Raw genomic sequence first — 27,692 nt, forward strand, 5'->3', positions numbered from 1 at the left:
GGGATTCTGGGACTATATGATCCTGGAATTCTGTGATTCTAGGATTCTGGGATTCCATGATTCTGTGATTCCGTGATTCTAGGATTATAGTATTCCTTGATTCTACGATTCTGTGATTCTGTGATTATGTGATCCTGGGATTCTGAGATTCTGGGATTTTGTAATTGATTCTGGGATTCCGCGGTTCTAGGATTCTGTGACTCCGTGATTCTGGGATTCCATGATTTTGTGATTCTGGGATTCCGGGATTATAGGATTCCGTGATTCCACGATTCTGTGATTATGTGATTATATGATCCTGGGATTCTAGGATTCTAGGATTCTGGGATTTTGTGATTCTGTGATTCCGTGGTTCTAGGATTCTGTGATTTCGTGACTCCATGATTCTGGGATTCTCCTTTTTTTGTGTGTGATTCTGTTTTCCTGGGATTCTGTGGCTCCATGATTCTGAGATTCTGGGATTTTGTGATTCTGGGATTCCGCGCTTCTAGGATCCCGTGACGCTGTGACTCGGTGCCCCTCGGATTCCGGTGTTTTTGTGACTCCACAACCCCGTTCCCCGTTCCCCGGTGCCCCCCCCGGCCTACAACTCCCGGCGTGCCGCGGGGCCGGGGCGGGCGGTGCCGTGGGGCCGGCCGGGAGCGCGGCGGAGAGCCCGGGCCGGGCCGGGCCGAGCCGAGCCGGGGCCGAGCCGAACCGGGCCGGGGCCGGGGCCGGAGCGGTGAGTGAGGGCCGGGCCGGGCCGGGTTTGGTTTGGTTGGGGGGGGTCTCGAGGTGAGGCCGAGCCCCCCCCCCAGTGTGCAGCGGGGGCTGGGGGGCGGCGGCTCCGGGAAACCGGGAGAAAGCGGGGGGCTGGGGGCTGCTGGGGGGGGGGTTGGGGGGGTGGGGGAGGCCCCCGGGGTCCCGCTGCTGGGCAGAGAACGGGGCTTTGTGAGGAGCTGGGCGGGGGGAGGCACCCCCGGGGGGCGGCCCTGAGTTGTGGCTGCACCGTGGCCCGAAACGGGGGGTGGGGGGAGCAGGGGTTGGGGAGGGGGGTGCAGATCCCACAGGGGGGCACAGATCCCACAGGGGTGGGCAGATCCCAAGGGGGGGCACGGATCCCACTGGATAGGGCACAGATCCCACGGGGGGAGTAGGGATCCAGAGGGGGGGGGGGGGGCACAGATCCCACAGCAGGGCACAGATCCCGTAAGGGGGGGGCAGAGATCCCAGAGGGGTGGGCAGATCCCACTGAATAGGGCACAGATCCCACGGGGGAAGCAGGATCCGGGGGGGGGGGGCACAGATCCCACAGCAGGGCACAGATCCCACAGGATAGGGCACAGATCCCACAAGGGGGGGCACAGATCCCAGAGCAGGAGGGGCACAGATCCCACGGGGGGGGACAGAGATCCAGAGGGGGGCACAGATCCCAGAGCAGGAGGGGCACAGATCCCACAGGGGGGCACAGATCCCACCAGGGGGGGCACAGATCCAGCTGCTGCCGTGCCCACCCGCTCGCTCACGCTTCTGCTGCCTGCACCAGCCGGGGCCTCCTCCTGATCCTTGTCCCGCTCCTGCCCCGGGTCCTGGGTTCAGGGCCTGGCAGAGCCCCCAGCGGCCCAGTTTGGGGCCACGGAGCAGCGCTGGGTAGCCCGAAATGCCAGCACCTTCCCCTATCAGCCACCTTTACGCACAGCCAACATCGTCGAGGCACTCGATCCTCCGGTTCGGGCGAAGAAGGGTTTCAAATATTTATTTGCTGGGGAGACGGGGAGCTGCTGTTGCTGCCAGAGATAGGGATCGCAGCCCTGCCGCGGCTCCCCCGGCTCACAATGGTTTGCGTGCTGGGAGCGCTCAGGAAGATCGCCCGAGATAAGCACCCGCTGCCTTCCTCACCTCTGCGGTCCCCAGATAAAGCTCCCACACGGAGCAGGGGAACGGCTTCGGGAAGAGCCGTGCCCTGCCCGGTGTCCTGGGTCCGGGGCAGGAGGTGTTTGGGCTCCCCCGGCAGCAAAAGAAGAGGTGGGGAAGGAGCTGAGCCTCGGGGCGCTGGTGGCACGGCTTTAGGTGTGATCCTCCAGCAGCTGCTGACGTGGGGTTGTTCCCCACTTCTTGTCGAAGCAGGGAGGTGCTGGCAGCCCCAAAGCGCCCTGCTCGGAGCCCCAGGACAGGTCTGGTTCTCCCAACAAAACCCCAGGCAGCCGGGAGCTCACGAGTGATGGGTGAGCAGGCACAGAAAGGCCTGGGCAGGGAGAAAGGGCTCAGCTCCTCCATTGTGAGTGCTGGTTGTGTCCCACCGTGACTTTTTCCCTCCTTGGATGGCCACCGTCCAGCGTCAGCTCGGCCCTGACCTTCACACCCGGTCTGTCGAAACATCCCAACTTTGCTGTCCTGAACCGGCGCTGCACGGCTGGGAAAGGCGGCTCGGCTGCCAGCTGCTGCAGGGGCGGAGCTGGAGTTCCTCCCGCTTTTGTGTCTCGGTTTGTTTTTTTTTTTGTTTTGTTTTGTTTTCTGCAGGTGAACAAATCCCTGGTGTAAAATCAGGCAGCAAACAACACGGGACCGGGGATGGGGGTAGGGATGGGAGCTGCGGCGGCGCGCTCCGCCAGCCAGGCTTGTGCAATAACGTGCGAAGCTCTGTGTGCAATCTGAAGTCAGCAAAGGGCTTGGGCAAGGGCTGCGAACACGAGGTCAGAAATGGGAAAGGTTCACATTTCACACAAGTGAAATCTCTTGAAGCTGGGGAAGGCAGAGTTCGAGAAGTATGCAAAATTATCCTAATAATAGGACCTCACGCTTGCCATCGCCACAGCTGTCTCGCAAGGCTGAGTTAACCTCCCGGGCTGTTTGCACTCGCGTTTCACCACTCCAATCATTTTTACAAGCGAGGAAACTGAGGCAAAGGGAGGAGGACTGCTCCACGTACGACTTCTGAGCCTGGCCCTTTGCCACCCAGCCTCAGCTCCGCAACTGCCCTCGTTTGCAGATGGCGCCGGGTAGAAGTTGCTCCTTGTTTTTTGACTGTCAGACTCACAGATGTCCCCAAATGGAAACTGCACTCGATTCCTGAACATCCAGGCTGCCCCTCCGGCTGTCAGGGAGGTGGGAAGGCCCTCGGATAACAGCATCACCTCGAGAACAGAGCTGGAGGGCCTGGAAGAGGTCCCCACCCCAGTTCCGAAGAGGAAACAATCTTCTCTTTCTCGGTGCTAATTAAACTCGGTTTTAAAGCATCCAACGAGGCCGGTCAGCATCAGGCTTCCTGCACCGCCGCGTTGCTCTGAACCTTGGCCGTGCAGCTAGCACCCCTGCACGGTTTGTCTCCATTCTCTTTGCTGCCATCTTCTAAGTACTCGAGGGCCATTCATCACATCTTTCTTGAGTGTTCTCTAGACTAAACAAACCCATTTCCTTCAAGCTGTCCTTGCAGGTCATGTTTTTCCTACACCTCTGCTCATTCTCACAGCTCTCCCCTGGACTCCCTCCAGCACTGGACAGTTTTCTAGCTGAGGCCTTACCAATATCTAGGAGAATTATTTCCTTTGTCTGGCAAGCAGCACTCCTGTTTATGCATTCCACAGCGCTGGTTGCTTTTTCTTTCTCTTTTTCCCAGTACTATGACATTTTGGACTCGTGTTATGCCTCGCCGCAGCCCCCAGATTTCCTTTAGGAGCTGCAGCAGATTAGGGACGGAGCTGCTCTCCCAGCCAGGCCTGGAGCGCTGAACTCCGGCTCCAAGTCCTGCTTCCAGACCAAGCTTCCTCATCTGGAGTGCCCAGGAGCTGCCAGGAGACGTGCCAAGAGGCTGAGCGACCCGCAGATCTGCAGGTTTTTATTCTGCAAGGGAAACAAAAGCCTTCTCCAGATGTGAACCACCTGGGCAGCAGAAGCAGGTGAGCATCCGTCAGCTCACCTGGCAGCCTCTGGTGCTGAGCCAGCGCCGGCTGAAAGTGGCAGCGAGCGTCCCAGGAGCTGCAGAGCCGAGCACGAGCCGCGTGTGAGAGCCCTGGGCAGGAGCAGGAGAGCACAGCAGCTTCTGAAACAAGCCAGGCCCAGCACTCCGTAAGGGAACTCGCAACAGCTGGTGGCGACATCCAGCGCGTAATGTTAGATCTGGCTCGGGCTCAGCCTCTTGAGACTGCGAGAGCTGGAGAGAACAGCGACTCGTTCTTCAGCAGCCTTAAATTGGAAGGGAAAACTTACAAACCAGACCAGGAGACCAGCGAGCCTGCAGAGCACGCAGAACCCTCCTGAATTATGCGAACTAACTGGGTGATCTGTCCATAAAGAGCTGCTTTGCCTTCACTCGTCAAATACTAGCGTTTGCTTTCTTAGTTTAAAGTATGTTGAACCCAGAAACATGTAAGAAACTTCGTGAGCCAAGTGCTTCCATTATTAATACTGTGATGATGGCTTAAAAAGCACTTAAAGTATTCATCTGAGTCTTGTGAGTCTTGTCAGGGAAGGCTCGCATTGAACACTGACATCTTGGTTCCAGGAAAACGCTTCAGCGGATCACACGTAGCTTCTGTCACAGGCAGGCTCCCCACACGCCGTTCCCAAATGTGAGCTGCTCCCAGATTCAGCCTCTCCCCTCAGAAACATCAGCGGCGAGGTGCAGAGAAGTGACCCAACGCGGGATTTTTATAGCAAACAAAAATCTCAGCTTGCTTAACAGCAAGTCCCTCCACCCCCGCTGTGCTTAGCTGAGAAATTTGGACGGAGGGTTAGAGCAGTCCCGAGTCCTAACCTGATCTGCTTTAGTTTCAGGGGTGCCCAGCTGACAGGAGAGCCAACATGAACGTGGGAACGGCACACAGCGAGGTGAACCCCAACACCCGCGTCATGAACAGCCGCGGCATCTGGCTGTCCTACGTCCTTGGAATCGGGCTGCTGCACGTTGTGCTCCTCAGCATCCCCTTCTTCAGCGTCCCCGTGGTTTGGACTCTGACGAACATCATCCACAACATGGTAAGGGAGCAGCGTGGTTGGTTTGGCTCCTGGGGCACGGGGAGGTAATCTCTCTGCACCAGCTGTTCTTCTGAGAGAGATCTAATCCGGCTCTTGTTGACACAGTTCCTTTCTCTCTTTCCAAAGACGTGGGGTAAGTTACTCAACCTGCAGCCCTCAGACTGCACCTTTTCCTCTAGGTCATGTATTTAAATCCAGCCTAGGCACTGATAAGACTCCAAGCACCTGGTAAGGCTGCCCAGAGGGGACACAACTGATTTGCCTGCAGAGCAAGTCCCTCTGCTGTGTCCACCTTAGCAGAGGAATAGCTGTACCAGGCTGGCATGGCAGCTTTCACTTGGGTTGATATAATCAGACTGGATTGGCCTCGTTAGAGTTAGGAAGCAAGATTAACCTTCAGCTCCTTCTGCTTAAAGTAAAAGATTTCACGCAGCGCAGTCTTGTGCTGTGCTGCCACGCAGTGACAACTTCCCCAGTGAGCAGAAGAAAACCAGGCTCTGTTTAACTGCTCACTTTTGTGCCTCTGCCATCCCATTGTTCAAATCCTAGCACGCTTGAGTCCTAGGGCTTGAGCAGACCTCTCCACAGCCACGTGCCCTCAGGTGAAAGAGGCAAAATACTTCAGAGGCGCAGCAATCAATTTTGTGTCATTTATTTTAAGTAGCATCTCAGCCCAAGAATATCCCAGAGACAAAATACACCCTTATCGGGGACCCTCGTGCTCCTATTATTCACATCTCTAGTGAAAGGAAAACACCACACCAGCTAGAGGTGCCAGGGGCTGAGTTCAGCGCGTGCTGCCTGCGTTTCATCCAGCTCCTTCCCCTGCTCTCCTCTGCCAGCTTAAACGCTTGGGTCCTGGGAGCAGAAAGGAGTTAAAGCCAGCAATGGCTGTGCTTGAAAGACGGGGCTGACCGAGCCAGACGCTTGCTGCTTATCTCTAAGTTGTGTTCCACTTCGAGGTTAACTTGTAATCAGAATAGTAGCAGACCTTTACTGCCTGCAGGCCTAGCAGCGCTTTTTTTAGACAGCATTTAGCATTGCTGCTGCACGGCAGAGCGAGTTCACGCTAATCTCCCGATCCAAGCGCTGTAATCCTGCAACTCCCTTCTTGCCTCATGTGCAAGAGCCGAGTTGAGAGGCCCCAGATGCAGCAGCCAAGCCTGGGACAGCCCCAGCTAGTGGCCTTCGCCCTAACTCACTGCTTCAGTAGCCGCTGTTGGAGTTTCCCAGCAATGGCAATGCGTCCCTCTAGCGGGACGGCGTGCTGCTGCAAGCTGCCTGCCCAGAACCTCTCAGCACCGTGCTGTTGGTGCTGAAGCCGTGCCATTCACTGTGTTGATTCCCGCTGCACGTGTGTTTGCTGCAGAGTATGTACATCTTCCTACATACCGTGAAAGGAACTCCTTTCGAGACACCGGATCAGGGGAAGGCTCGGCTGCTCACGCACTGGGAGCAGATGGACTACGGCGTGCAGTTCACAGCGTCCCGCAAGTTCCTGACCATCATGCCCATCGTACTGTGAGTACCGCAGGGCAGCTGAGCTGCCTCGGGTCCTGTGCTGGGCGGCGCTCCTGCTGCCCGTGGTGTCTGGGGAAACAGAAAGCACGAAGTGGTGTTAATTCCTCATTTTGTTCCCTGCCTTTCCAGGTATTTTCTAACCAGCTTTTACACAAAGTATGACCGGATACACTTCGTAATCAACACCATCTCCCTAATGAGCGTCCTGATCCCCAAGCTGCCTCAGTTTCACGGAGTCCGGATCTTTGGGATCAACAAGTACTGAACTGCGTAGACGGAGCGCGTGGAAGAGGAGCAGAGGCGAGGGGAAGTTCCTTCTCTCTTGCTCTGTTTCTTCACCCCCGTGCCCACTGGGATCTGATTTCACAGCGGCTGTTTAAATGCAGTACCCAATAGACATATACCGCATGCTGGATCCTCATGCCCAATAAATCTAAACAAGCTCCAGAGTAGAGTTTAGCGCGGAGCAGGATACGTGACGCTGGATTTCTTTTATTCCAGCGTCATAAATAGATGGAGATACACTGAGACTTCGAGGTACAAAGAGGATGAGTTATGGGAAGATCATCGTCTGTCCCAGACATTGAACGGCGAGAACAGGGATGAGGGGAAAAGCTTTTAGTGCTGGTACTATTGCTGTGGTAAATGCACTTTAACATACATTTCCCTTTCTGAAGCTAGGTGCTTTAAGCGATATGTGGGGAAGTTCAAAGGGAGACAGCCAGACTTCCCCAATAGTTGATTGTTTGCGGGTTTGAGTCCCATTTTGGGGCGGGGGGGGAACAGAACGACAGATTTGTATTTTGAAATCTTTTACGCCACTGAGAAAGGAAGTTATTTTACTAAAAACAGTACAGGAAAGAATCACCTGCAGTTTGACAAAGCTTTCAGTTTTCTGTGGTACCATTCGCGTGGTTCAGGGAAAAGATTTACCAGCTCCTAAGCTACAGCTGAAAGTAACAACCTGTACCAGAATTTCTCTGGGTAACTTTGCTCCCGAGCCCAAACCACTAAAATTTTAAAGCACGCTGAGCACTCGGGCAGTGCAGCGCTTGGATTAAAGGCCAGGTTGCAGCTCATTTTAATGATTAAATGCAAATGCCACTGAGGCACTTGGTACGTGGAGGTAGCATGAGCATGGGAGAAGCTGCCGACTGATAGGTACAGGCCAAGTGAGAGATGGACGGCTGCCTGGCATAAAAAGTGGCAATAATTGGGATTTTTCACCTCCATCAGTCTCCTTGGTCTCTTAAGTCTGCGAGCACGTTACTGAGATCTGCCAGTCCTAACTGTGGACTTACATGCGAGCCTCCATGTGGCAAACAAGCGATGCCCGACTGCCTGGCACTCAGCGCCACGCACAAATCCTGCAGCAGCAGCCCCTGGGCCCAGGGTGACTCTGCCAAGGGTGAGGGAGCTGCAGGAGGGCGATGCTAACGAGCGGCACACTGAAGTGACCAAGAGAAGGGTGTTACGGGGCACTGAGGACAACAGATGATTTGGTATAGGAACAAAAATAAGCCTTTTCCCCCATGAAACTACCACCTGAATGAAAAAAGGTCTGCAGGTTTAGACTTCCTGGCTGAGATGCCTTTCTGCTGTTCAAGGCAATCGGTTTTTCTTTTGGGTTGCGTGCCCGATGAAATGTTTTTCCTCATGCTTCCCCTGTAAACTTACGAAAGCCTGTATTTTTTGTTGTCTTAGTGTTTATATTGTCTCACACTGACAATGGTAGAAACTTTTAAAATGTGCTGGTTTTGTTCCTGCATTAGCTAAGCCTAGCTTGAGAAGTCACAGTGGATATTGAGTTGTTTGATGGTCTGAGCACAAGACAGAGGAACTCCAAGTTCACACTTAGGATCCAGTACTACTCCGTGTGTAATTTTAGGCAAGCTGCTTTACCTCTCTGTCTCAGATTAACTACCAGACTGCTGCAGAGAAGGGAGAAAACATTTAGCATACCTCAGAGGGTTGCTGGAACGCATAGAGAATCATTACTTAATATGTTTGAAAAACAGAAATATATTAAGTGAAAACGAAGCTTTCAAGAAAGTAGAAAGAAGATTTCAAGAAGGTAGAAAGAGAAGAGCCTGGCTTGTTACTTGAGTGCTGTTCTCCAGAGAGAGTTTGGCAGATGTGTAGTGTACATGACCGGGGAGGGGGGTTTAAACCTTTTAACCACCACGACATAGGGACTGCTGCTTTAGTTAAGGTACTATATTCCCTAAAGCTAATGTACTCTTTAAGCTACTAGACAATGACTTTTTTGGGGAAAAAAAAAAGTGGTTTTGGAATAGAACTGTTTTGTCAATCAGCTGAGTACTTTTGAAATTAGTAAGAAATCAACAGCACCAATGCCTGGAATACTTATGGGAAGACTGCTGCCCTCAAAGGTGCAGCATCTGTTCTTAACAGGGTGGCTAAGGCTGCATCTGTAAGGCAGGCTGTGCTGCTCGGCAGATCTGAATTCCTGATAGCACACCCAACAGCCATGCCAAGGGTAAATCTCCAGAAGGAAGAACACTATTCATTTAGGTAGAATACAAGAGGGGGGAACATCAACTTTTTTGCAACAAAAACAGTAGCTATACCACAGGTGCTTTTGCTTGAAGTATTAATTCCCTAGATACAGACATATACTGATTATTTCTAAGTATATGTGCTTCACACAAAGGTAGGGCAGTTTGGATATTTTTAGCACAAGCACAAATTGAAGGTAGAGGATCAGCTTTCTTCAAAGTACAGCGCTGTAGTTGCATCAAGCACCTTGGCATTGTAACAGCTGAGGATCTGGGTATATGTTATTTCTGCTGTTAACTGACACTATGGACATTTGATTGCATTTTGTTAAATTAAAGGTCATCGGTAAAACAACATAGGATGGAATTCCAAACTTCTGAAAAAGGCTGTTTTTAAAGCCCAGAGTCTAAAATGTTGGGCAAAGCCTTAATTATAACAGTAAGCTTTTCTGATATACTTTATTGACACTGAAATTATTAAAATAGCCATTACACAAGTGTCCATATTTGGGGTTACATGGCAAACGATGTTCTTTCCAAGGCAGGTACAGCATTTTTTTGCCACAAAATATCTGAACTTAACTTGGACTCATACAGTTAATCCAATCAAGTGAAATATAAATAAGAACTGGAGAAATATGGGCAAAACTGAGAGCAAGAGTTGAAGAAAGAGTTCATGTTAATAATATGGTGTATGGAGTAGCTTCATTAGATTTATAGTTACTTGAACAATTATTGATCTGGTATCCTCCTTAAGATCCCATCTTAAGGGTAGGTAGAAGAATTAATCAAAAATAGAAAAGGAACCATAAAAAAAAAAAAAGCTTTGGGTACTGCTGGTCAAGCCACCTTAATGTGAGTTCTGTGGCTGGTTCCTTCCTGCCAGCATGATGGGAGCGAGTCATACCTGACCAAATTTCTAGTTAAGTTTCTTTGTTGCAGTGGTGTGAAAGTAATGAATACAGTTCTGGGCGTCCTGGAACTCTGTATGGAAACCACTTCTGGGATATTTATTTGCTAAATTCATCTGGAAGTGAGTTCAGCGCTTGAAGGCTAATCTTGCGCACACGAAGTTAATGAACTTCGTCAAAACACTAAAAATCTTATGGGGTGAGTCATTTCTGAGGAAAGGGACATCGGAACAGCACGGACAGGAGGAGGGGTTTTTAGACATATATTTGCAGCTGGCATAGAATTGATCCAAGGGCAAAGCCTACCTTGTGTGCTGAGAGTCAGAACGGGAGCCCAAAGCCTGTCCGCTCCTTCTTTTAGGCTGTAGAATTTTCTCCAGTACCTCTGTGAAGGAGATAATTGAGCATTATTGATTTGAAACAGGATTTTGATCACATTGCACTTGACAGATTTTCCCCTTGACCTTACACTGTACATAGTAACCAGGACAAACTTCAGCTGGAGAACCAAGGTGGACTCCTTGTGTGACTGAGAAACAAAGGCTGGACAAGTAGGTACTTAAAATGCTTTTCTTTTTTTTTGTTCTGCGATGAATGCAGGAGAAAAGCTTCAGAAACCCACCACTCCAGCAGTTTACAGGCACTGGCAAGCAGCCATCCCTCCGCCTGATCTTGTGGGCAAGGCCTCCTCTAAGCCATCATTAAGACAATGCACCAATTAACGCCATGTGAAAGCCGCTGCAGCAGGGAAACAATCAAGTGCTACCAGTTGGTGAATTAGGGAATCCTGTCTTGTAATTCCTTTAACAGAGCTAACGGATGTTACAAAGTCCAACCCTTTGCAGGAAAAAAAGCCTTTAAAATAAAAAGCCTGAGGTCTAGGGCTACTTAATTCTTGAGTACTTTTTTTTTTTTTTTAATTCATTGTTTATTTTTGTTTGTTTGTTTTAATAGAAGGTTGGTACTGGCCCTTGAAAAGGGGACAGCAGTTGGGTTACCATTGTTAACGCATTAATATTTCTTATTGTGACTTACATTGCTTTATCATTGCGCATAATGTATTTTAAGCATGCAGGAGTTTGCGTTTATGTATCCTCCTTGGATGAATTTAAGTGAGCTAAATTAGTTTTGTTTTTTTAATGGAACATTCTGACATTGTACATAGTTTTAGGGTTGTTTTGTTTTTTTTCTCCCCGTAGCCCTTCTTTTTGCTGTGGATACCGAAGTCTCATGTAGAGAACTTTCTAAAATAAAAGTGTGAATATTTTTATTACTCCTTTGTACAGCATTCTAAGAGAAACTAATAAAGTACGTATTCATGTAAAAGCTTGGACTACATTCCTTGAATTCCATGTGGGCCGGTTTTGCTTTTAAATACACAATTGGAAGCCCACCAAGCCAGGGGCTGCAGCGAAGTGAAGAGTTGGCCAAGGAGACTGGTCAATAAAAGCTGCTGAAGGCACCCCATGCCCCATGCCTCGCAGCCTGGCGTTGTCACGGGTCTACTGAGATAGCTCCCAGGCCAGAACATGTTGTTCCCCGTCCCAACGGGTCTCAATCTGAAAATCACAACCACGCCAGAGGCCTGGGAAAAAACGGGTAGCCTCCAGACAAATTATCTGCAGCTGTGGTAACGGCAGCACTGCAGAATGACTGGTCAGCAAAGTTTTTTTGGGTGAGGACTTTGCTATCTGCAGCTATTGCACACTTTGTCCTTAAAAAAAAGCTTCTTCCTTCCGGAACCAGCCAGGGAGTGGCTGCTTACCCAACTGCTGCCAGACTCCCATCACTCCAGCGGAACGAACGCAAGCTCCTGGCTGTTCCCACCACCTGCAAGGTAAGAGAAGACTTTTCGCTCCCCAAGCAGGCAGGTATGTTTTTAAAAGCTTTGTGAACAGCAGAGGGGGAGAGCAAATTGGTAGTTCTTGCTGGGTTTTATCTGGCTTTGAAGTTTCCCACTGGAATGTGTCCCGCGGGCACCGCTGAATCCATCCCACGTTAGGCAGCCAGGACTGCTGCTTCCCCCGGCGGCGTACCCCCTTCCTGACATGACAGTAACTCCCCAAAGAATCAGACTCTCCAAATCTGTTTTTTCCAAGCCCCTGGGGTGCATTAAAGCAAGATGGAAGGAAAGAAAAGCTCCGCAGGCACCCCAAATGAATGGGAGCTCTTCATCTGAGCCACGGGCAGGGATCTGTTACTGTTTAACGGGACTCGATAAAGCAGAACGCAGAAGGGAGAGAACACACCAGCACCTAGAGAAGTTTCATTTGTAAATTAAAGTTGTCTTTCCCTGTGCCACGCATACCTATACCGAAGGGCATAAGCAAAAGCGAAACTTTGGAGTCGAAACCACCGCAACAGGAGCCAGAGGCCGGTTTCTTTTCTCTCTCTCCAACACCCAGCTTTCCTCCATGGAGGAACCTGCAGCTCTGCGGGCATGTCATGGTTTGGGGGAGAAGGGGCACAGACAAAACGAACCTGAAATGCTGGGGATTGCTTGTTCCGTACCAAGTAGCTCCTATTTCCCTCGCCAGCAAGCTGTTTTCGATACTTTCACTTCCTTCACCTTAGAAAAACAGTTGTCTTGGGCTCTGTTTCGAAACAGGGCTAAGCCTTACTCATCCGGCAGGCATCGAGACCTAAGGGGAAAAACGCAGAAGCAGTACTTATAAAGAAACTCCAAAAACAGCAAAAAAAAAAAAAAAAAAAGATTTAAAAAAAAAAATTAAACCTTCTGTAAGGGCAACGTATTAGAGATTCAAGTATTTAGGACCACAATAGGTGGCATAGATGGTTAAGTAGCCGTGTCTAGTTTTAGTAATGAGAATTGTTGTGCTCTGTGCTGGGTACATGCACCAGATGAGATGTCTCCGGTGTGACCAGCAGCACTGAGGCTCCATCCCGTCCCGCAGCAGCAGCAGCAAGCTGTGGTCTCGTTTCTGCAACGGCTGAAGTTACACCACAGGCAGGGATAAGCCCCACTAAGCCTAACGAGCAAGCCACAGCTGCTAATCCTCCCTCACCACGTGCTGCCCTCCAACAACCTCACGCACACTGTGTCCTTGTACTGATGCAGGCTTTGGGGGGTCATTATCCTTAAAAATTAAGTAGTAATGCATTTTGTTACAGCCTTCTGCTTGTATTACAAGTCACTTTGCTTGTCTTGCCTATTTCCTATGGCACAGGCACACTTCTCCCCGGTTCCAGAATTTACCAAGCCGCAGCAGAATGTTTAAAAAAGTCACCCAAAATGTGGCAAAGCAAATGGATCCAAGCGGAAACCTGGTTCCAGTTGAAAGCATCGTCGACCAAGACCATTTCAGAACCCTCTGTCTAGTTACAGGAAAAGGAAAAACCTCATTCCGCCAGTTTCTTCCCTACAAACGGACAGAATATAAACTCCATGATGTGCTGCTGCCTGGAAAAGACGATGAAAGTGACGGTAAAGTCCACATTTATCATTCTTGCTTATAATTTCCATAGACAAGGCACTTGAGTCATCCCGCTTCCTCTCAGTGCCTAATTAAGGATTAATTTGTGCCTGAACCCTACCACACTGCATCTTTACTGTAGGGACGACAGCCGTAACACTGTCTGTGTAACCACGCTAACTAAAGCCTCAAATCATTTCAGAGTCCATCCCCTGCAGAGACCAGCAAGACTCGAAGCGCTTTGCAACTGCAGGAAGAGCCCATGACCAAATTGATGGATTCGTGAGCGTGGACACCAAACCCGTGCAGGTAGAATTAGGAGGGTCTGCCTCCTTCTCCAAGGAGTGGTCCATCAAGGTGGAAAAAAAGGCAGTAGATGTAAAGCAACTCGAGGCGCTGAGTAGAAAAAGGTAAGGCAGACACAACCAGAGAACGCGCCCTCCAGCCCCACAGTCACACTGTGATATTTGTGTTCTTGTGTAGCAGGAGAAAGGGGACAAGCTGTGGCTCTAAGTAGGCTCCACTACTTCTGGCACAACTCGCATACAGAGGCACGTTTAGCTGAGACATTGCATCCTTTCTCCCCTCTAGAAAACTCAACGTGGATCACCCCTTCATTCAGCAATTACGGAAGATGCAACAGAATTTATACGTGGTTCACGAAACGGTAGAAGCCTCAGATGATGTCATCTATGAAGAATCCAAAGAGAAAACAGGGAAATTCGCGGCCCAGCTTTACGCTAAGCTTGTTGCAAAGGTTTGGTTTCTCTCCAGCTCCAGAGTGGGTCCTTCCCAGCCTCCTGCATGCCATTCAGGCCAGTAACAGATTTTTTATTCAATTTTTTAACCAACCAGGGTACCTGCATGAGGAAACAAAGCATAACCATACCCAAGAGCTACATCCTAGCCTTCAAGGTGATCCAGGTGATCATTAAAGATGCGGCATGGGGTGAGTAACTTTGAGAACCTACCGACTCCTCCATTCGAGAAACAACGCAGCAAAAACATTTTAGAAAAATGTCATTCAGCCCCTCAGCCACCTGCAGCTCATCTGCAAGCACAAACACAATAGAAATAGCAGAAATCACGTGGGAAAGGCTCAGTACACAAGTTAAAAGGGCAACTTGGGAAAGCAAGGCTGTTTGCAGGGAGGGGTGGTAAGAAAATGAAAGCAAGGTGAAGGAAGTCTCAGCTCTACATTTCATGAACTGCAGGGACAGCTCCTCTTGAAAAACTGGCACAGAGGACAAAGGTGGTTCTGGCTTGTTTTCTTTCCTCCTCAGAAGAGAAGTGCCAGGGAGAAAACTGTGTGGCCAAGGCTTCGGTGGGAGCACTGGGCAGGGGTGCTCATACAGGCTAGGCAGAGGAAGAAGGGACATCCCTGACGCCTGCCACCGGATTTGAGATTTGGCTTGCTTCCCCCTGTGCTTCGTGCCTGCGTGGATTCCACGCAGAAATCCCACGTAGAAATGAGAGAGTTTAAATGAACCTTGAAATGAGCAGGCAGAAGACTGTTGGTAAGCGTGCGAATACCAGTCTGACCCACAGTCACCACATGAGATTTGAGAACTGTGATACTACTACCTTCAGACTCAAAAAAAAAAAAAAAGACCAAATCAACCAACACTACCTCTCCAGCTCTAAGTATTTTCTAAATTAGCAACTTTTTTTTTTTTTTTTTTTTACTGTTGCAGAAATTCATTATTTCCCAGAGAGTAAGACACCAACGTTCGCATCTGATGGTAAGCAACATACTTCAATACTTCCACTTCCACTGCTTTTACTGCATTTGGGTAAGGTGGACTCACTCAGGTGAGTACAAACCCCATGCAGCAGTGGTTGCTGCCACTACTGCCTCCTACCTGTGCTGTGACAATTGTCCAACTCAAAACTGGGCATTACATTCAAAATACTCCTAGAAACATTTCAAATTCTAAACTTAGGGATGCCAGTGAGCTTTCTGTAGGACTGCCTAATTTAAAAGAGAAACGTTTGGACACTCTTTCTGGTTTCCAGGTGTCATAGGTAGACAACTTGACGTGCTGAAGAAAGAAGTAAAGAAGAACTGCGAAATTCTCTCCCAGTTGCCTGTTAATCTGAGGAGCATGTTTTTAGGAGCCATCAAATATGCATTGAGAGACACTGACTTCTTTGAGGAATTGGCCCAGAAAGTAAGCAAAGTTCTTCATGCTGCCAGGATTTGTAAGTAAAGATGTCTGTTATCAGACCTCCTGTCCCAAGTGCTCTCTTGTACCACAGCTACCAACCCCAAATCCTCCACTCAGCATGAGGCTGGTCTTCATCACTGCACAGAGAAAGGAGGTCCTCAGGGCACAGCGAGCTTCTGAAATACGTCCTGAATATAGACTAGATTTATCTGATGGTATCAAAGCATTTAAATTCCATATTCTGCATTTAACTGTGAATGCTAAATGTTCAACGTTAACCTCATAAATAGCTTAAGGAGGAGAAAAAAATATTGCAGGACTTCATACGCTTGCTTCTCCAGGTATATTGCAAAGAACTATCAACAGAATTGTCTCTTAAATCCTGAAATTTCTCTCTTATTCCCCTAGATGGGAGCGGTTTTTAATGAACTTGATAATTGTGAGCTGACAACACAGAACCCAAAGCTAAAAGACGTGCTGAGCATCTTACAGTCGCTTTCAGAAGACGAACGCCATAACCTGGCAGGAGCAATTTACTACACTCTTGAGGCTCTCAGTGGTAAGTAAGGCTTTCTGGCTACTTTAATAGGGAAATCCAGTAGTACTAGAATATATTAAGTGCATTCCTAGCTGCAAAACTAACAAACTACAGAAAACTTACAGAGAGACTTGCAGAGAACTTACGTAAAGGAATGTAAAGACGGCAAGATTACATGACAGAAACTGCAGTGCAAATTCCAAAGTTCTTTTCCCAACGCTGCCACAAAACACGGTTTGAGCCTTTCCTCAGTCCTCAGCCTGCACTGCTGCTTGCACACAGCATTTGCTAACATCACCTGTGCACAGAGCAATGGCTTTATTCATCTCACAGGGAGGCCACACAATTAATTTAGTTCAAAAAGTCTGAAGAACTTCTGACCAAGCATGCATTCTGTGTGAGACTGTCACCCTTCTTACCTTACTAGTTGTCTCTGAAACAAATTGGTGGATGTTTTGTTACATACCTCTTTTAATTCTCCAGAGCAACCAGAGGAACAACGGCTATTCTTGCTAGAATCCCTGGAAATGGAGACTGTGCGACGTCAGCGTACCCTGGTGAGAGAACAGAACATACATTACTGATATCTGGCTGAAAATAAAGCGCAGGAGGGCAGGGGGCAGTGTTATGTCAGGCAAAGAAACGTTTCGATTATGGCACTAGTAGCAGTACCACAACTCGAAGTAATCCTGAAAAGAAAGGAATGAGTAACTGCTTGAAACTTGGCAGGAATCAAAATACTTAACTCTGGGAGGAATCTCCCCCAAACACAAAAGTTAAGATTTCTAACAACTGTTTCACTGATAATAAGCAGTAAATTAGATCCAGCTGACTACCATTTTTCTTGAAAGCATAGTCAGAATTTGCTGGTTTCTTTAGCTAGAGATTGAAAACGACCTTTAAGTTTTTTTTGGACATAACTAGTTTACAGGAAATTGAACTCAATGCACGAGCATGAAAGTTTCCCAGGGTAAAAGGTCCCACACAGAAAAGTGCATTGTTTAGAGGGCCTGTAAGATGAGAAAGCACTTCACAAGTCAGGGACCACTACTTAAGAGCTTCCCAAAATTTTAACAATCCCATGTTAAGCTTTTACTTTTTCTGCTGTCGCTGCACAGGTTGAGGAAATCTTCAGCTGTATAGGAGGAGGCACGGAGGGCCGTTCTGGCGGGGATGACGTCTTGCTCCCCTTCTCGGCAAACGAAGAAGAAGAAACAACCAACGCAGTGCTCGAGATGAGTGGAGTGAGGATCCAGGAGGATGGATTTGCTCTCTGCAATCAAAAAGGCTTCGCGGCCCTCGAAGCCCTGTACCCATGTCTGTATGCACTAGATCTCTTGAGTCACTCCCGATAGGCTACACACATCCTCAGTTAGGGCTGATTTAAAGGGAGCAATTTAACAATGTAATTGAAACGCTATTACCTTAAGTCTCTTTTGAAATTTTATCCCTGTGTAGGCGAGGCACCCTTTTAAGTGTTCAGAGCTGCTTTTCCCACCCATTTCTGAGCAGACTTAAACCAACAAAGCTGCTAACAGAAGCCTGAGGCTGAATATCAAGATTAATTTTTCCCCCATATGAATGTAGAGTGCTAACTGAATAACCCACCGCCCCAGAGAGTCCCAATCCTGTCAGCCATACTGCACGTGATCACTTTTAATGGAAAATAATAATAATAATCAAAAAGGTACAGAGATATATCTGCAATCACTCACAAATACTTGAAGGTGAAGGCCTGGGCGCATTTCCATCCCTGTGCGACCGCCGGGAGCCCGGGGACCTCAGGGCATTTTGGTGACCCCACAACAACACCCCCCAAGTGGTAGTGAGGCGTTAAGGGCTGCAAGGATGGTTAGAGAAATGGAGTACGTCTCGAGTGAGGACAGGCTGAAAGAACCAGGCCTGTTTAGCCTGGGAAGGAGAAGGCTGAGGGGAGAGCTCATTAATGTGTTAATGGTGTCGAGAGGATGCAGCTGGTCTCTTGTCAGCAACAGGACGAGAGGCGATGGGCACAAACAGGAGGTTCTGGTGGAATGTGTGTGGGCACTTCTTTACTGGGAGGCGACAGAGCATCAAAATGGGTTGTCCTGGGAGGTTTTGGAGTCTCCTTCTCCAGAGATATCCAAAAACCCACCCGGGCGCCATCCTGGGCATCTCTGTGTGACCCTGCTCGGCACGGGCTTGGACTGCGTGGTCTCCTGGGGTCCCTTCCAACCTCAGGCACACTGTGATTCTGTGATTTTGTGCTTCTGTGAAATGATTAGAGCTTTAAGATAAATGTCCTGAGTGCTGCTTAATAAAGAACGAGCCCTTATGGAACACTGGGATGCTTGTAAATGTGATTTGTGAACACTGGGGTGCTTGTAAACACGATTTTTTGAACACAGGGTGCTTGTAAATGCAACTTGTGAACCCACAGGTGCCTTCAGCCACCGGGAGCTACCCACGGGCGGCCTGGCCCCACGCAGCCCCCGGGGGAGCAGAGCCCTGAGGCGGGGGGGACCGAGGCTGAGGCGGCTCGAGGGGGCCTCGCGCCTCCCTCAGCCCCAGGGCGGGAAACGCCGTGCGCATGCGCTAAGAGACAAGCGGGAGGACCCGAGCGGCGCCCGAAAACACCCGAGCGGCGTCGGGCGGCACCCGAGCGGCGTCCGGAAACACCCGAACGGCTTCGAGGGCAGGAGCCGAGCGCGCTCGGCGCTCGACTGCTCGTGCCTGGCGTGGGGGTTCGGCTGGTCGCGCCTGGCGCCGTTCCCGGCGTGCCCCGCGCCGTGTTGCAGTGTCACGGCCGGCGCGGCCCGGCCATGAAGCAGGAGGGCGCCGCTCGCCGCCGCGGCGACAAGGCCAAGGCCCCCCCCGACGGGGGGCCACCGCCGCCGCCCCCCCCCGACGTGGAGATGCAGGAGGAGGCGGCGGGGACGGCGACGGGGGCTGGGGGGGAGGCGGGGGGGGAGAAGCAGCCCCAGAGGGAGTTGGATGCTGTGACGCTGGAGGGTGAGGGGGGTGCATGGGGGGGGGGGGAAGGGGTTAATGGGGGGGTTGGTGGGGAGGGGGGAGGGGTGGGGGAGAGGGGAGGGGATGGAGAGGAAGGGGGGGTCCATAAGGGGGAGGGAGGGGGCGGGGGGGGGTTGGTGAGGAGGGGGGGGGCGTCAGGAGGAAGGGGGGGTCCCTAAGGGGGAGGGAGGGAGGAGTGGGGGGGCCATAAGGGGTCTTTGGGGGGGTCAGGAGGGGTTTGGGGGTGTCTTCAGGGGGGAGGGGGAGGACATAGAGGGAGGAAGGGGGGGCTGGGGGGGTTGGTGGGAGAGGGGGGATGGGGAGGGAGGAGGGGGGGGCGTAGGAGAGAGGAGGGTGATAGGGAGGAGGGGATCGGGGGGGTGGGAAGGGAGCCTGGGGGGATTCGGTAAGGGGGGGGAATTGGTAAGAGGGGGAGGGTCAAAAAGAGAAAGGGGGGAGAGGAGAAGGGATCTGGGGGGAGGGGGTCAGGAAGGAGGAAAGAAAGGGGTTGGGGGGGATCCTTCCCTCCCCCAGCGCTGCTGGGAGGGGGTGGAGCAGAGTTGGGGGTGCAGAGGGGAGTGGGGGGGGAAGGTGAAGGGAAAGAATCAGGGGCTGTGCCATCAAAAGGACTGGGGGGGCAATGAGAGAGAGCGGTGCGTTTTGGGGACACCCCCAGGGGATGGGCAGCGAGGGCAGGGGGAGCCGGGGGGGGTCCTGGGGGCTGGGGAGAGGCCCTGACTTGTGCCCCCCCCCTGCAGACATCAAGGAGCACGTGAAGCAGCTGGAGAAAGCCGTGTCGGGGAAGGAGCCGCGCTACGTCCTGCGCGCCCTGCGGGCCCTGCCCTCCACCTCGCGCCGCCTCAACCCCAACGTGCTGCACAAAGCCATCCACGGCTTCTTCACCTCCAACAGCGCCGTGAGGGATTTCCTCCTCGGCTTCCTGGAGGAGGTGAGGGGACGGGGACCTCGGTCCCAACGCGACGGGGCTCGCTACGGCCCCGTGGGGACCTTAGGTGGAGGTTTTGGAGCTGGGGGTGGGCGGCAGCAGGGGGCAGGGGGTGGGACAGGGGCCGGAGCCCAGCCCGTGCCTTCCCTCCGCAGCCCATGGACACAGAAGCAGAGCTGCAGTTTCGCCCGCGGACGGGGAAAGCAGCCTCAGCCCCTCTCCTGCCAGAAGTGGAGACCTACCTGCAGCTGCTGCTCGTTATTTTCCTGATGAACAGCAAGCGGTATCCGGAGGTGAGGTTCCTTCAGCTCTGTCTAAACCTGAGTCCTTCACGGGATGCTTCTGGTCCTGCCTCACAGTCCCCTGGTTTCCTGCTGGCTTCAGCTCTGCTTGGGGACAGCCTTTAGGGTCTTCAGCATTTCATCTGCTCCGTTTCCCTCCTGCAGGCTCAGAAGGTGTCTGACGACCTGATGCAGAAGATCAGTACCCAAAACCGCCGGGCCCTGGACCTGGTGGTGGCCAAGTGTTACTACTACCACTCGCGTATCTACGAGTTCCTGAATAAACTCGACGTGGTCAGGAGGTAGGGCTGGCCCCATGGGCTCTCCTTGGGTTTCTTCCCCCCACCCTCTCCCTAAAATCCTCTCCCTCCCCTGCGCTTGCAGCTTCCTGCACGCCCGGCTGCGGACGGCCACGCTGCGCCACGACGCCGACGGGCAGGCCACGCTCCTCAACCTGCTGCTGAGGAATTATCTCCACTACAACCTCTACGACCAAGCGGAGAAACTCGTCTCGAAATCCGTGTTCCCCGAGCAGGCCAACAACAACGAGTGGGCCCGGTACCTCTATTACACAGGTGGGACACGCGGGGTGGTGCTGGCAGCTCCGACCCCGCAGAAAACCTCGCTGAGGCTCGGGGAGGGGGCTCCTAGGTGGGCTGTGAAGCTCGGTCTGCTCGGATTCTCTCAGTGGCTTTTCCAAACCGCCCTCAGCCCCGCATGAACGCTCTTTCCCCCCCTCGCAGGGCGCATCAAGGCCATTCAGCTGGAGTACTCGGAGGCACGAAGGACCATGACGAACGCCCTGCGCAAGGCGCCGCAGCACACGGCCGTGGGCTTCAAGCAGACGGTGAGCGGGCACGGGGAGCGCTCAGAGCGTTCTGCGCCCCCCCCAGGCACGGGGTCTCTGCTCCCCTGGGGCCTGCGCTGGGCCCCTTGGGGACTCAGGGCTCTCTCTGGTTCTGCTCCAGGTGCACAAGCTGCTGATCGTGGTGGAGCTGCTGCTTGGGGAGATCCCGGACAGGCTGCAGTTCAGGCAGCCCTCCCTCAAGCGCTCGCTGATGCCCTATTTCCTCCTGACTCAGGGTACGACGCTCCTGCTCTGCTGTTTCAGCACCGAGTGCCCCAATTTGGGGGAGCGGGAGGCCTCAGGGGCTCCTCACCCCTCGGTGGGAGCCAGCTGCAGGCTGCCCCGTGCCAGTCTGATGCCCCGGTCAGGTTCTGGGGGGCTTCTCCTTCCCCTCGTGAGAGGAGAGGATGGCATCAGCCCTGCCTCGTGCTCCCCGTGGTGCCCCAGCCCTCGCTGCTGCTCTCCCTTACCCCTTCTCTGCTTTCTCCCCTCTGCTCCAGCTGTCAGGACTGGAAACCTGGCCAAGTTCAACCAGGTCCTTGACCAGTTTGGGGACAAGTTCCAGGCCGACGGCACCTACACCCTGATCATTCGCTTAAGGCACAACGTCATCAAGACAGGTAAGGGTGTCCCTGGGCCAGCCGGGGGCTGCCACCGCCATGGGGTGGTGCTCCACTGCCTGCCCCCCCCTCAGGTGTGCGCATGATCAGCCTCTCCTACTCCCGCATCTCCCTGGCCGATATCGCCCAAAAGCTGCAGCTGGACAGCCCCGAGGACGCCGAATTCATCGTGGCCAAGGTACCCGCATCCCAAATCTCACCCCAAACTTCATCCCAAACCTCGTCCCTGCCAGGCTGCTCCCACCCCGTCCCCGCAGTGCTGCCTCCCTGGGGGCAGCCGCTGCTTGTAGGTTGAGGGGATCCCTCCCGGGGGGGTTTTGGGGACACCGAGGGCACCAAGTCCCCTCTCCGCACGCCGTCCTGAGCCCCCTGCTCCTGTCACAGCACCAGCTCCTTCACTCTAAGCTGCTGCCCCAGCCCTCAGAGATGGCGGGCGCCCTGACCGCGTGCCCTCCGGCTTGCAGGCCATCCGGGACGGCGTGATCGAGGCCAGCATTAACCACGAGAAGGGCTACGTCCAGTCCAAGGAGATGATCGACATCTACTCCACCCGGGAGCCCCAGCTGGCGTTCCACCAGCGCATCTCCTTCTGCCTCGACATCCACAACATGTCGGTCAAGGTGAGCCTGCTGGGCTCGTACTGGGAGGCTGTGGGAGCACTGGGAGCCCCACTGGGCGGCGCGGAGGGAGGAGACGGCTCCAGCTCAGGCTGCGATGGAGCTGGTTTGAGCGAAGGGGACAGCGGGATGCAGCCGAGGCACTTCTGGGCTCACGGCTTCTCCCTCATTCCTCCAGGCCATGAGGTTCCCCCCCAAATCCTACAACAAGGACTTGGAATCTGCAGAGGTGAGCTCGGCACCGGGGCGGGCGCTGGGAGCTCTGCTGGGCTCGTGCTGGACCCAGCTGCTGTCCCCTGCCTGTCCCCACCTTTTGGCTTTTGCTTTCCAGGAGCGCCGGGAGCGCGAGCAGCAGGACCTGGAGTTCGCAAAGGAAATGGCAGAGGACGACGACGACGGCTTCCCCTGACCCCTCTGGCCTGGCTGAATTTTTTTATTTGTCCCTGGGGAAGATGCTGGCTGAGGGGAGCTGCCCCCCGTGGCCCCCCCCCGGGTCCCCGCTCTGCCTTTCTTTTATAAATACCTGCATGTCTGCCCCCGGGGTAGGGGACGCGCGGCTTCCCTGGGCCCGCAGCCACTGGTCCTGCTCTCCTGTCCCCTGCCCCCCTCTGAGGGAAGCCCCTTCCCCAATAAAACGTTCTTCTAAGGTTGCCTGTGATCAGTTGTTGCGAGCCCCGGGCTCGGGAGCTCCTGGGGGCAGGCAGGGGCAGCGGCAGCGCTCCCCGGGCACCGCGGCCGCCGCCAGCTCTTGCACCAATAACGGGGTCAGACTTTGTTAAGCTCCAATTATGACTTTTAAAATAAAAGTTGGAAAAAAAACACCACCAACCTGCCCTGCTGCTGCCGTGGTTTGTGTCTGAAACGGCCAAAGGGGCTGAGCTCCCCTATAAATCCCCTGACCCAGGCAGGGCCCTGCGGACCCCAACCCGGGGAGGGGGATGATGGGGTGGGGGCCACGCAGCCACCACGGGTGTGTCCCGCCAGCATCTGGGCCCAGCTGTGCTCCTTGGGGAAAAATCGGGGAATCTCCCGGCGCACCCATGCTGGGCGGGCGGCCAGGGGCTGCGGGTCAAGCACGGGGCAGCCCCGAGGGACAGAGCCGGCCCCTATGGGGCCAACCCTGGGGTCTCTGGACCAGACCCCGCCAGCCAGGATGGGGCAGGGAGGGCAAGAGGGTGGCCCTGGTCCCTCACAGCCCCCGGGGACACCCCGGCAGCGCTCACGTCCCCATGGGTGCCAAAGAGGACCGAGGGTCCGGGGTCAGGCCCCGCAGAGGAAGGGTGGCCACGAGGCAGAACCGCGGCGATTTGTGCTGACCCCGCACCGCCGCCCACAGGGTTTCGGGTCCGGTCACCACTTCCTTCCTAAGAAAAGCCCACGAGGGGCTTCGGGCCGTGCTGGGTGCTGATTCAACCCCACCCAAGCCAGCCCCGAATCCTGAAAGCACCGACCTGCTGAGGCAGCAGCCCCGATTTCGCGGAACAGGGCGATTCCGCTGCGACGCTGCACCCCATGGGTGGCTCTGGAAGGGCCCCGCTTCCCTCCAGAGCTGGGGGGAGCAAAGGCAGAGGTGGGGGGGGGGTGGAAGGAAGGATTCTTCCAGGAAATCCCACAAACGGGCTCATGCTGCTGAGGTCCTTTCACGTGGCCTGAGGGCAGAGCCCGCGCTGCTGCCGCTTCCTGGGAGGGGAAAGTCATCATTAGGCTTCAGAGTTAACACCTGCTCCTGGTGCTCACAGCTGGGCAGCATCCACCACCCCCTGGCTCCTTCCCTCAGCTGGAGGCCGGAGCAGCTCCAGGGGGGGCTCGGGGGTGTCCCCGTGGGCTGCCCCCACCCCAGCCGTACCCCCCCCCCCCCCAGGCCTGGTTCAGCCCTGCCCTGGGGTCACCCTGCCCAAATCCTCCCAGGCCGAGCAGGGGCCTCCCTCACCGGGCTGAGGCCCAGCTGGCACCGGCCCAGATCCTCCTGGAAGCTCTTGCGGGAACCGGCACGAGCCCAAAGCCCACGTCAGCACCGGGGGGGGCACTGGGAGCAGCCACCCCCCCCCCCCCTCTCCCCGGGGCTGCCCTGGCAGCCGCTTCCCCGAAGAGGGGCTGGGGGGGGGGGGCGGCTCCTCGCAGGGGGGGTGCTGGGTGTCAGGCACATGGGGCACCGAGCACGGCACAGCCCGGGGCACCCAGGGGTGCAGGATGCACCTCGGTCCCACACCGCCCCGACACCAGGGTGAGGGGCTCAGGTAGCATCCACAGGGGCTGGGGGCGAGCTCCACGGGATGCCGGCTACAAAAAGCCCCCGGCCACTTGCCCGCAGCGCTGGGCACGTCCAGCCCGGCCGGGTGGGTTAATGAGTGACCGCGTGGCCACCCAGCACCGAGCCAGCACCGAGCCAGCACCCTGCCACCTGCCCGCTGCCGGGGCTCAGCCGGGTGCCCACCGGCAGCACCGCGGCCCCCCGGGAAAGCCCCGGTGCGGCGAGGCGCGGGGAGCAGCCGGGAGAACCGAGCGCGAGCTTGGGATTTGCATGTTGGTGATTAAGGCAATGAGGCAATCGGCACTGTTGCCACATCGGTGTGAATCCCCCGGAGCCGTCTATAAAATGCCCTAATCGATGAGGCCGCGCAGAGCCGGGGCAGGAGCGAGCTGTGCTGGGCCGGGCTGTGCTGGCAGACAGGAGGAGACACCGAGCCGCGCACCATGTGCTGCCTCACCCGTGAGTACCCGCAGCCCCAGCACCCGCTGCCCCCATGGCGCCCCACAGCACCCACAGCACCCACAGCACCCACGGCACCCACAGCACCCGCTGTCCTTGAGCACCCACACGCCCAGAGCCCCCCGCGCACCCAGGGGTGGGTGGGAAGCCGCGCTCCCTTTCCCCCTTCCCAATTTACGCGTCTCCATCCCTGGGGTTCCTTTGGTGCCACCATCCAACCCCATAGGGGTCCCCGCTACCCAAAACGCCCCCGCAGGCAGCAGCGGGTCCGGGGATGCTGCCTGTGGGTGTTGGGGTGTCCCCGGGCGGTGGCTGAGCCGCTGTCCCCGCAGGGATGCTGGTGCTGGTGCTGAGCGCGCTGCTGGGCGCGCCGTGGCGGGCGCTGCACGGGGCGCCGCTGGCCGAGCTGTCGGGGGATCAGGATTTCCAGCTCTTCCTGCACAAGAACCTCGAGTTCACCCGCAAGATCAAGGGGGATGTGGCCGCGCTGCAGCGCGTGGTGGTGAGTTGCCGGCACCGCGGGGTCGCCGATAAGGTGACCTTCCCCTCCCTGGCCTTATCGGCACCGCGGGGCCGGGAGCCAGCGGCCTCCCCACGCCCCAACCTCCCCACGCCCTGGTCTCCCCCCCCCTGCACCGCTTGGCCCCGCAGCACCCAAGGGGGCTCCTTGGGGGGGGGGGGGTTTGGGGACCTCCCCGTGCGCCGAGCGAGCAGCGGTTCCGCCTCGTCCCGTGGATGCTCAGAAAAGGGTGGGGAGGGGGTCCTGCATCCCTTGGGGGTGTCACGGGGGTGGTGGGCTCCTCCGGCCGCCCTGACCCTGTGTCCCCCCCCCCATCCGCAGTGTGACACCTTCCAGCTGTGCAAGGAGGAAGAGCTGCTGCTGGTGCAGCAGGACCTGCGCATCACGCAGGTGGCCCTGGAGCAGTGCCACCGCCCCAGCTTCCAGGCGGTGAGTGCCAGCGGCCACCCCTGCCACGGGCAGCCCTCTGCAAGGGGGGGGTCAGGGCAGGGAATTTGGGGGGGTCCAGGCTTCACCGAGCACCGCTGACCCCCCCCTGCTCTGTGCCGTGCTGCCCGCAGGAGGCTTGCTTCAGCCAGATCCGCCACGGGCTCCACGCCTACCACAGCTCCCTCGCCGCTGTCCTGGAGCTGCTGCCCTCGCACGCCGGCCTGGTGGAGACGCTGCAGCTGGACGCGGCCAACCTCTCCTCCAACATCCAGCAGCAGGTGAGGGGGCACAACGAGGGGGGCTGCACCCCCAGAGGGTGGGCACGGGGACACCCGGCTCCGGTGGGCACCAGCACCGTGCTCCAGGGCTGTTCCTGACGCCCGCGCCCCGTCCCGCCCGCAGATGGAGGACCTGGGCTTGGCCACGGTGACGTTCCCCGCCGAGGACCACGGCCCCCTCCCCGCCTTCTCCTCCCGTTTCCAGCACCAGGTCGGCGGCTTCCTCATCCTGGCCAACTTCCAGCGGTTCCTGGAGACGGCGTACCGGGCGCTGCGGCACCTCGCCCGCCTCTGACACCCGGCCCCGCGTCGCCCCGCGCTATTTATTCCCCAGCCCCAAGCGACCTACCCCGCTTATTTAATATTTATCGCTATTTAATATTTATCCAGCCGGGGAGGTTTCCCCCTTCGCCCTTCGGTCCCCGAGCAGGGCAGCCAAGCCCTGCGGTGGCAGCCGCGCACGGGTGTCTGTGCGCAGCATCGCCCTTGTTTAATATTTAAACTCAAGAGTATCTCTGCTAGGAGTTTTGGGAGCCGGGCCGAGCCTTGGCTCCTGCACCGGGAGCTGCGGTGACCCCGCGGTGTCCCGCTGAACCCAGGGAAATCCGCCTTCTTCCGCAGCCCTGCTCCGGAGCAGCACCTCCCTGCCCAGGCTGCGGGGACAGAGCTGGCGGGCGTTATTCCTATCAGGCTTCATCACCTTAATTAATTAATATTTATTAGCTGTTAGGTTAGGAGGGATGGGAGCACGGCGGTGCCACAGGGTGCTCCCCGCCCACCCGCTCTTGCAGCCTTTTCCAAGGCTTTTCCCACTTTTTTTTTTATTATTTTATTATTTTTTGGGGGGGGGGGCTCTGCCCGCGCCCCCTCCACGCCACGTTTGTATTTATTGATTTCTCGCCCTTTAACTTATTCACACGCAGCAGCCCCCCGGGGGCCGGCGGTGGCCTCGTGCAACTCTCCCCGTCCCACGCGCCCGGATTTGCGTACTGGAAATTTCACAGCCCGCCCTGGGGGGGTCTCGTGAGCGGTGTATTTTGTACTGTATTTATTGCCACAGCTGGGCGAGCCCCAGAGACACACAGGCTATTTTTTTTTTATATATATGTGATAAGGTTGGAAATAAACTATTTTTACGCCGACATCTGCGTTGTGGTTCCCCGTCTCCTGCCCGCGTGGGACGAGTCTGCCCGGGGTGGGGGGGTTGTGACAGCTCCAAACCCGCTTATGGGGACCCTTGGGTGCTGCAGGACCCCCCCCAGCTTCAGGGGGGGACATGGAAAGGCGGGCGGTGGGGCACAGGGAGACAAAAAGGGACAGTGTGGGGCTGCAGCCCTTGCCATGGGGAAGCCAGGCTTGGGGCTGGGGACAAAGCCCGGCCACCACCGCAGCCCCCGCAGCGCGGCGTG

At 55.0% G+C, this 27,692-nt stretch overlaps 4 protein-coding genes and 1 long non-coding RNA gene across 8 annotated transcripts; 4 read left to right on the plus strand and 1 right to left on the minus strand.

Annotated features, from left to right (window-relative positions):
- Positions 1–566: 566 nt before the first annotated feature.
- On the plus strand, positions 567–11,230 carry ORMDL3 (ORMDL sphingolipid biosynthesis regulator 3). 2 transcript variants are annotated; one of them, XM_038168663.2, is made up of 4 exons: positions 567–721; positions 4,747–4,953; positions 6,323–6,474; positions 6,604–11,230. In XM_038168663.2, the coding sequence occupies exons 2-4, from the start codon at positions 4,780–4,782 to the stop codon at positions 6,737–6,739; spliced, it is 462 nt and encodes a 153-aa protein (XP_038024591.1). In that variant the 5' UTR covers positions 567–721; positions 4,747–4,779; the 3' UTR covers positions 6,740–11,230. The 2 variants fall into 2 exon arrangements, with proteins under 2 accessions (XP_038024591.1, XP_071885124.1); XM_072029023.1 differs by having other exon boundaries at positions 593–721; positions 4,753–4,953.
- On the minus strand, positions 10,808–16,666 carry LOC139999714 (uncharacterized). Its single transcript, XR_011805217.1, has 3 exons — positions 16,511–16,666; positions 12,386–12,546; positions 10,808–11,734 (listed from the first exon to the last, which is right to left on the minus strand). It is a non-coding gene; the product is annotated as an uncharacterized lncRNA (long non-coding RNA).
- GSDMA (gasdermin A) lies at positions 11,608–18,369 on the plus strand. 2 transcript variants are annotated; one of them, XM_027445236.3, is made up of 10 exons: positions 11,608–11,741; positions 13,093–13,349; positions 13,541–13,748; positions 13,930–14,095; positions 14,194–14,287; positions 15,033–15,080; positions 15,355–15,509; positions 15,915–16,065; positions 16,528–16,601; positions 17,163–18,369. In XM_027445236.3, the coding sequence occupies exons 2-10, from the start codon at positions 13,136–13,138 to the stop codon at positions 17,397–17,399; spliced, it is 1,347 nt and encodes a 448-aa protein (XP_027301037.2). In that variant the 5' UTR covers positions 11,608–11,741; positions 13,093–13,135; the 3' UTR covers positions 17,400–18,369. The 2 variants fall into 2 exon arrangements, with proteins under 2 accessions (XP_027301037.2, XP_071885120.1); XM_072029019.1 differs by having other exon boundaries at positions 11,640–11,740; positions 13,086–13,349.
- Positions 18,370–18,797: 428 nt separating this feature from the next.
- PSMD3 (proteasome 26S subunit, non-ATPase 3) lies at positions 18,798–22,996 on the plus strand. The gene is made up of 12 exons (XM_038168658.2): positions 18,798–19,035; positions 19,794–19,984; positions 20,137–20,274; positions 20,428–20,564; positions 20,647–20,837; positions 21,006–21,109; positions 21,231–21,345; positions 21,610–21,729; positions 21,804–21,907; positions 22,194–22,349; positions 22,525–22,575; positions 22,678–22,996. The coding sequence occupies exons 1-12, from the start codon at positions 18,846–18,848 to the stop codon at positions 22,753–22,755; spliced, it is 1,575 nt and encodes a 524-aa protein (XP_038024586.2). The 5' UTR covers positions 18,798–18,845; the 3' UTR covers positions 22,756–22,996.
- Positions 22,997–24,475: 1,479 nt separating this feature from the next.
- Positions 24,476–27,596, plus strand: CSF3 (colony stimulating factor 3). 2 transcript variants are annotated; one of them, XM_038168662.2, is made up of 5 exons: positions 24,486–25,056; positions 25,389–25,558; positions 25,898–26,005; positions 26,137–26,283; positions 26,408–27,594. In XM_038168662.2, the coding sequence occupies exons 1-5, from the start codon at positions 25,041–25,043 to the stop codon at positions 26,576–26,578; spliced, it is 612 nt and encodes a 203-aa protein (XP_038024590.1). In that variant the 5' UTR covers positions 24,486–25,040; the 3' UTR covers positions 26,579–27,594. The 2 variants fall into 2 exon arrangements, with proteins under 2 accessions (XP_071885123.1, XP_038024590.1); XM_072029022.1 differs by having other exon boundaries at positions 24,476–25,056; positions 25,389–26,005; positions 26,408–27,596.
- The last annotated feature ends 96 nt before the right edge of the window (positions 27,597–27,692 follow it).

The sequence above is a fragment of the Anas platyrhynchos genome, chromosome 28, assembly GCF_047663525.1.
Source record: "Anas platyrhynchos isolate ZD024472 breed Pekin duck chromosome 28, IASCAAS_PekinDuck_T2T, whole genome shotgun sequence".
NCBI lineage: Eukaryota > Metazoa > Chordata > Aves > Anseriformes > Anatidae > Anas > Anas platyrhynchos.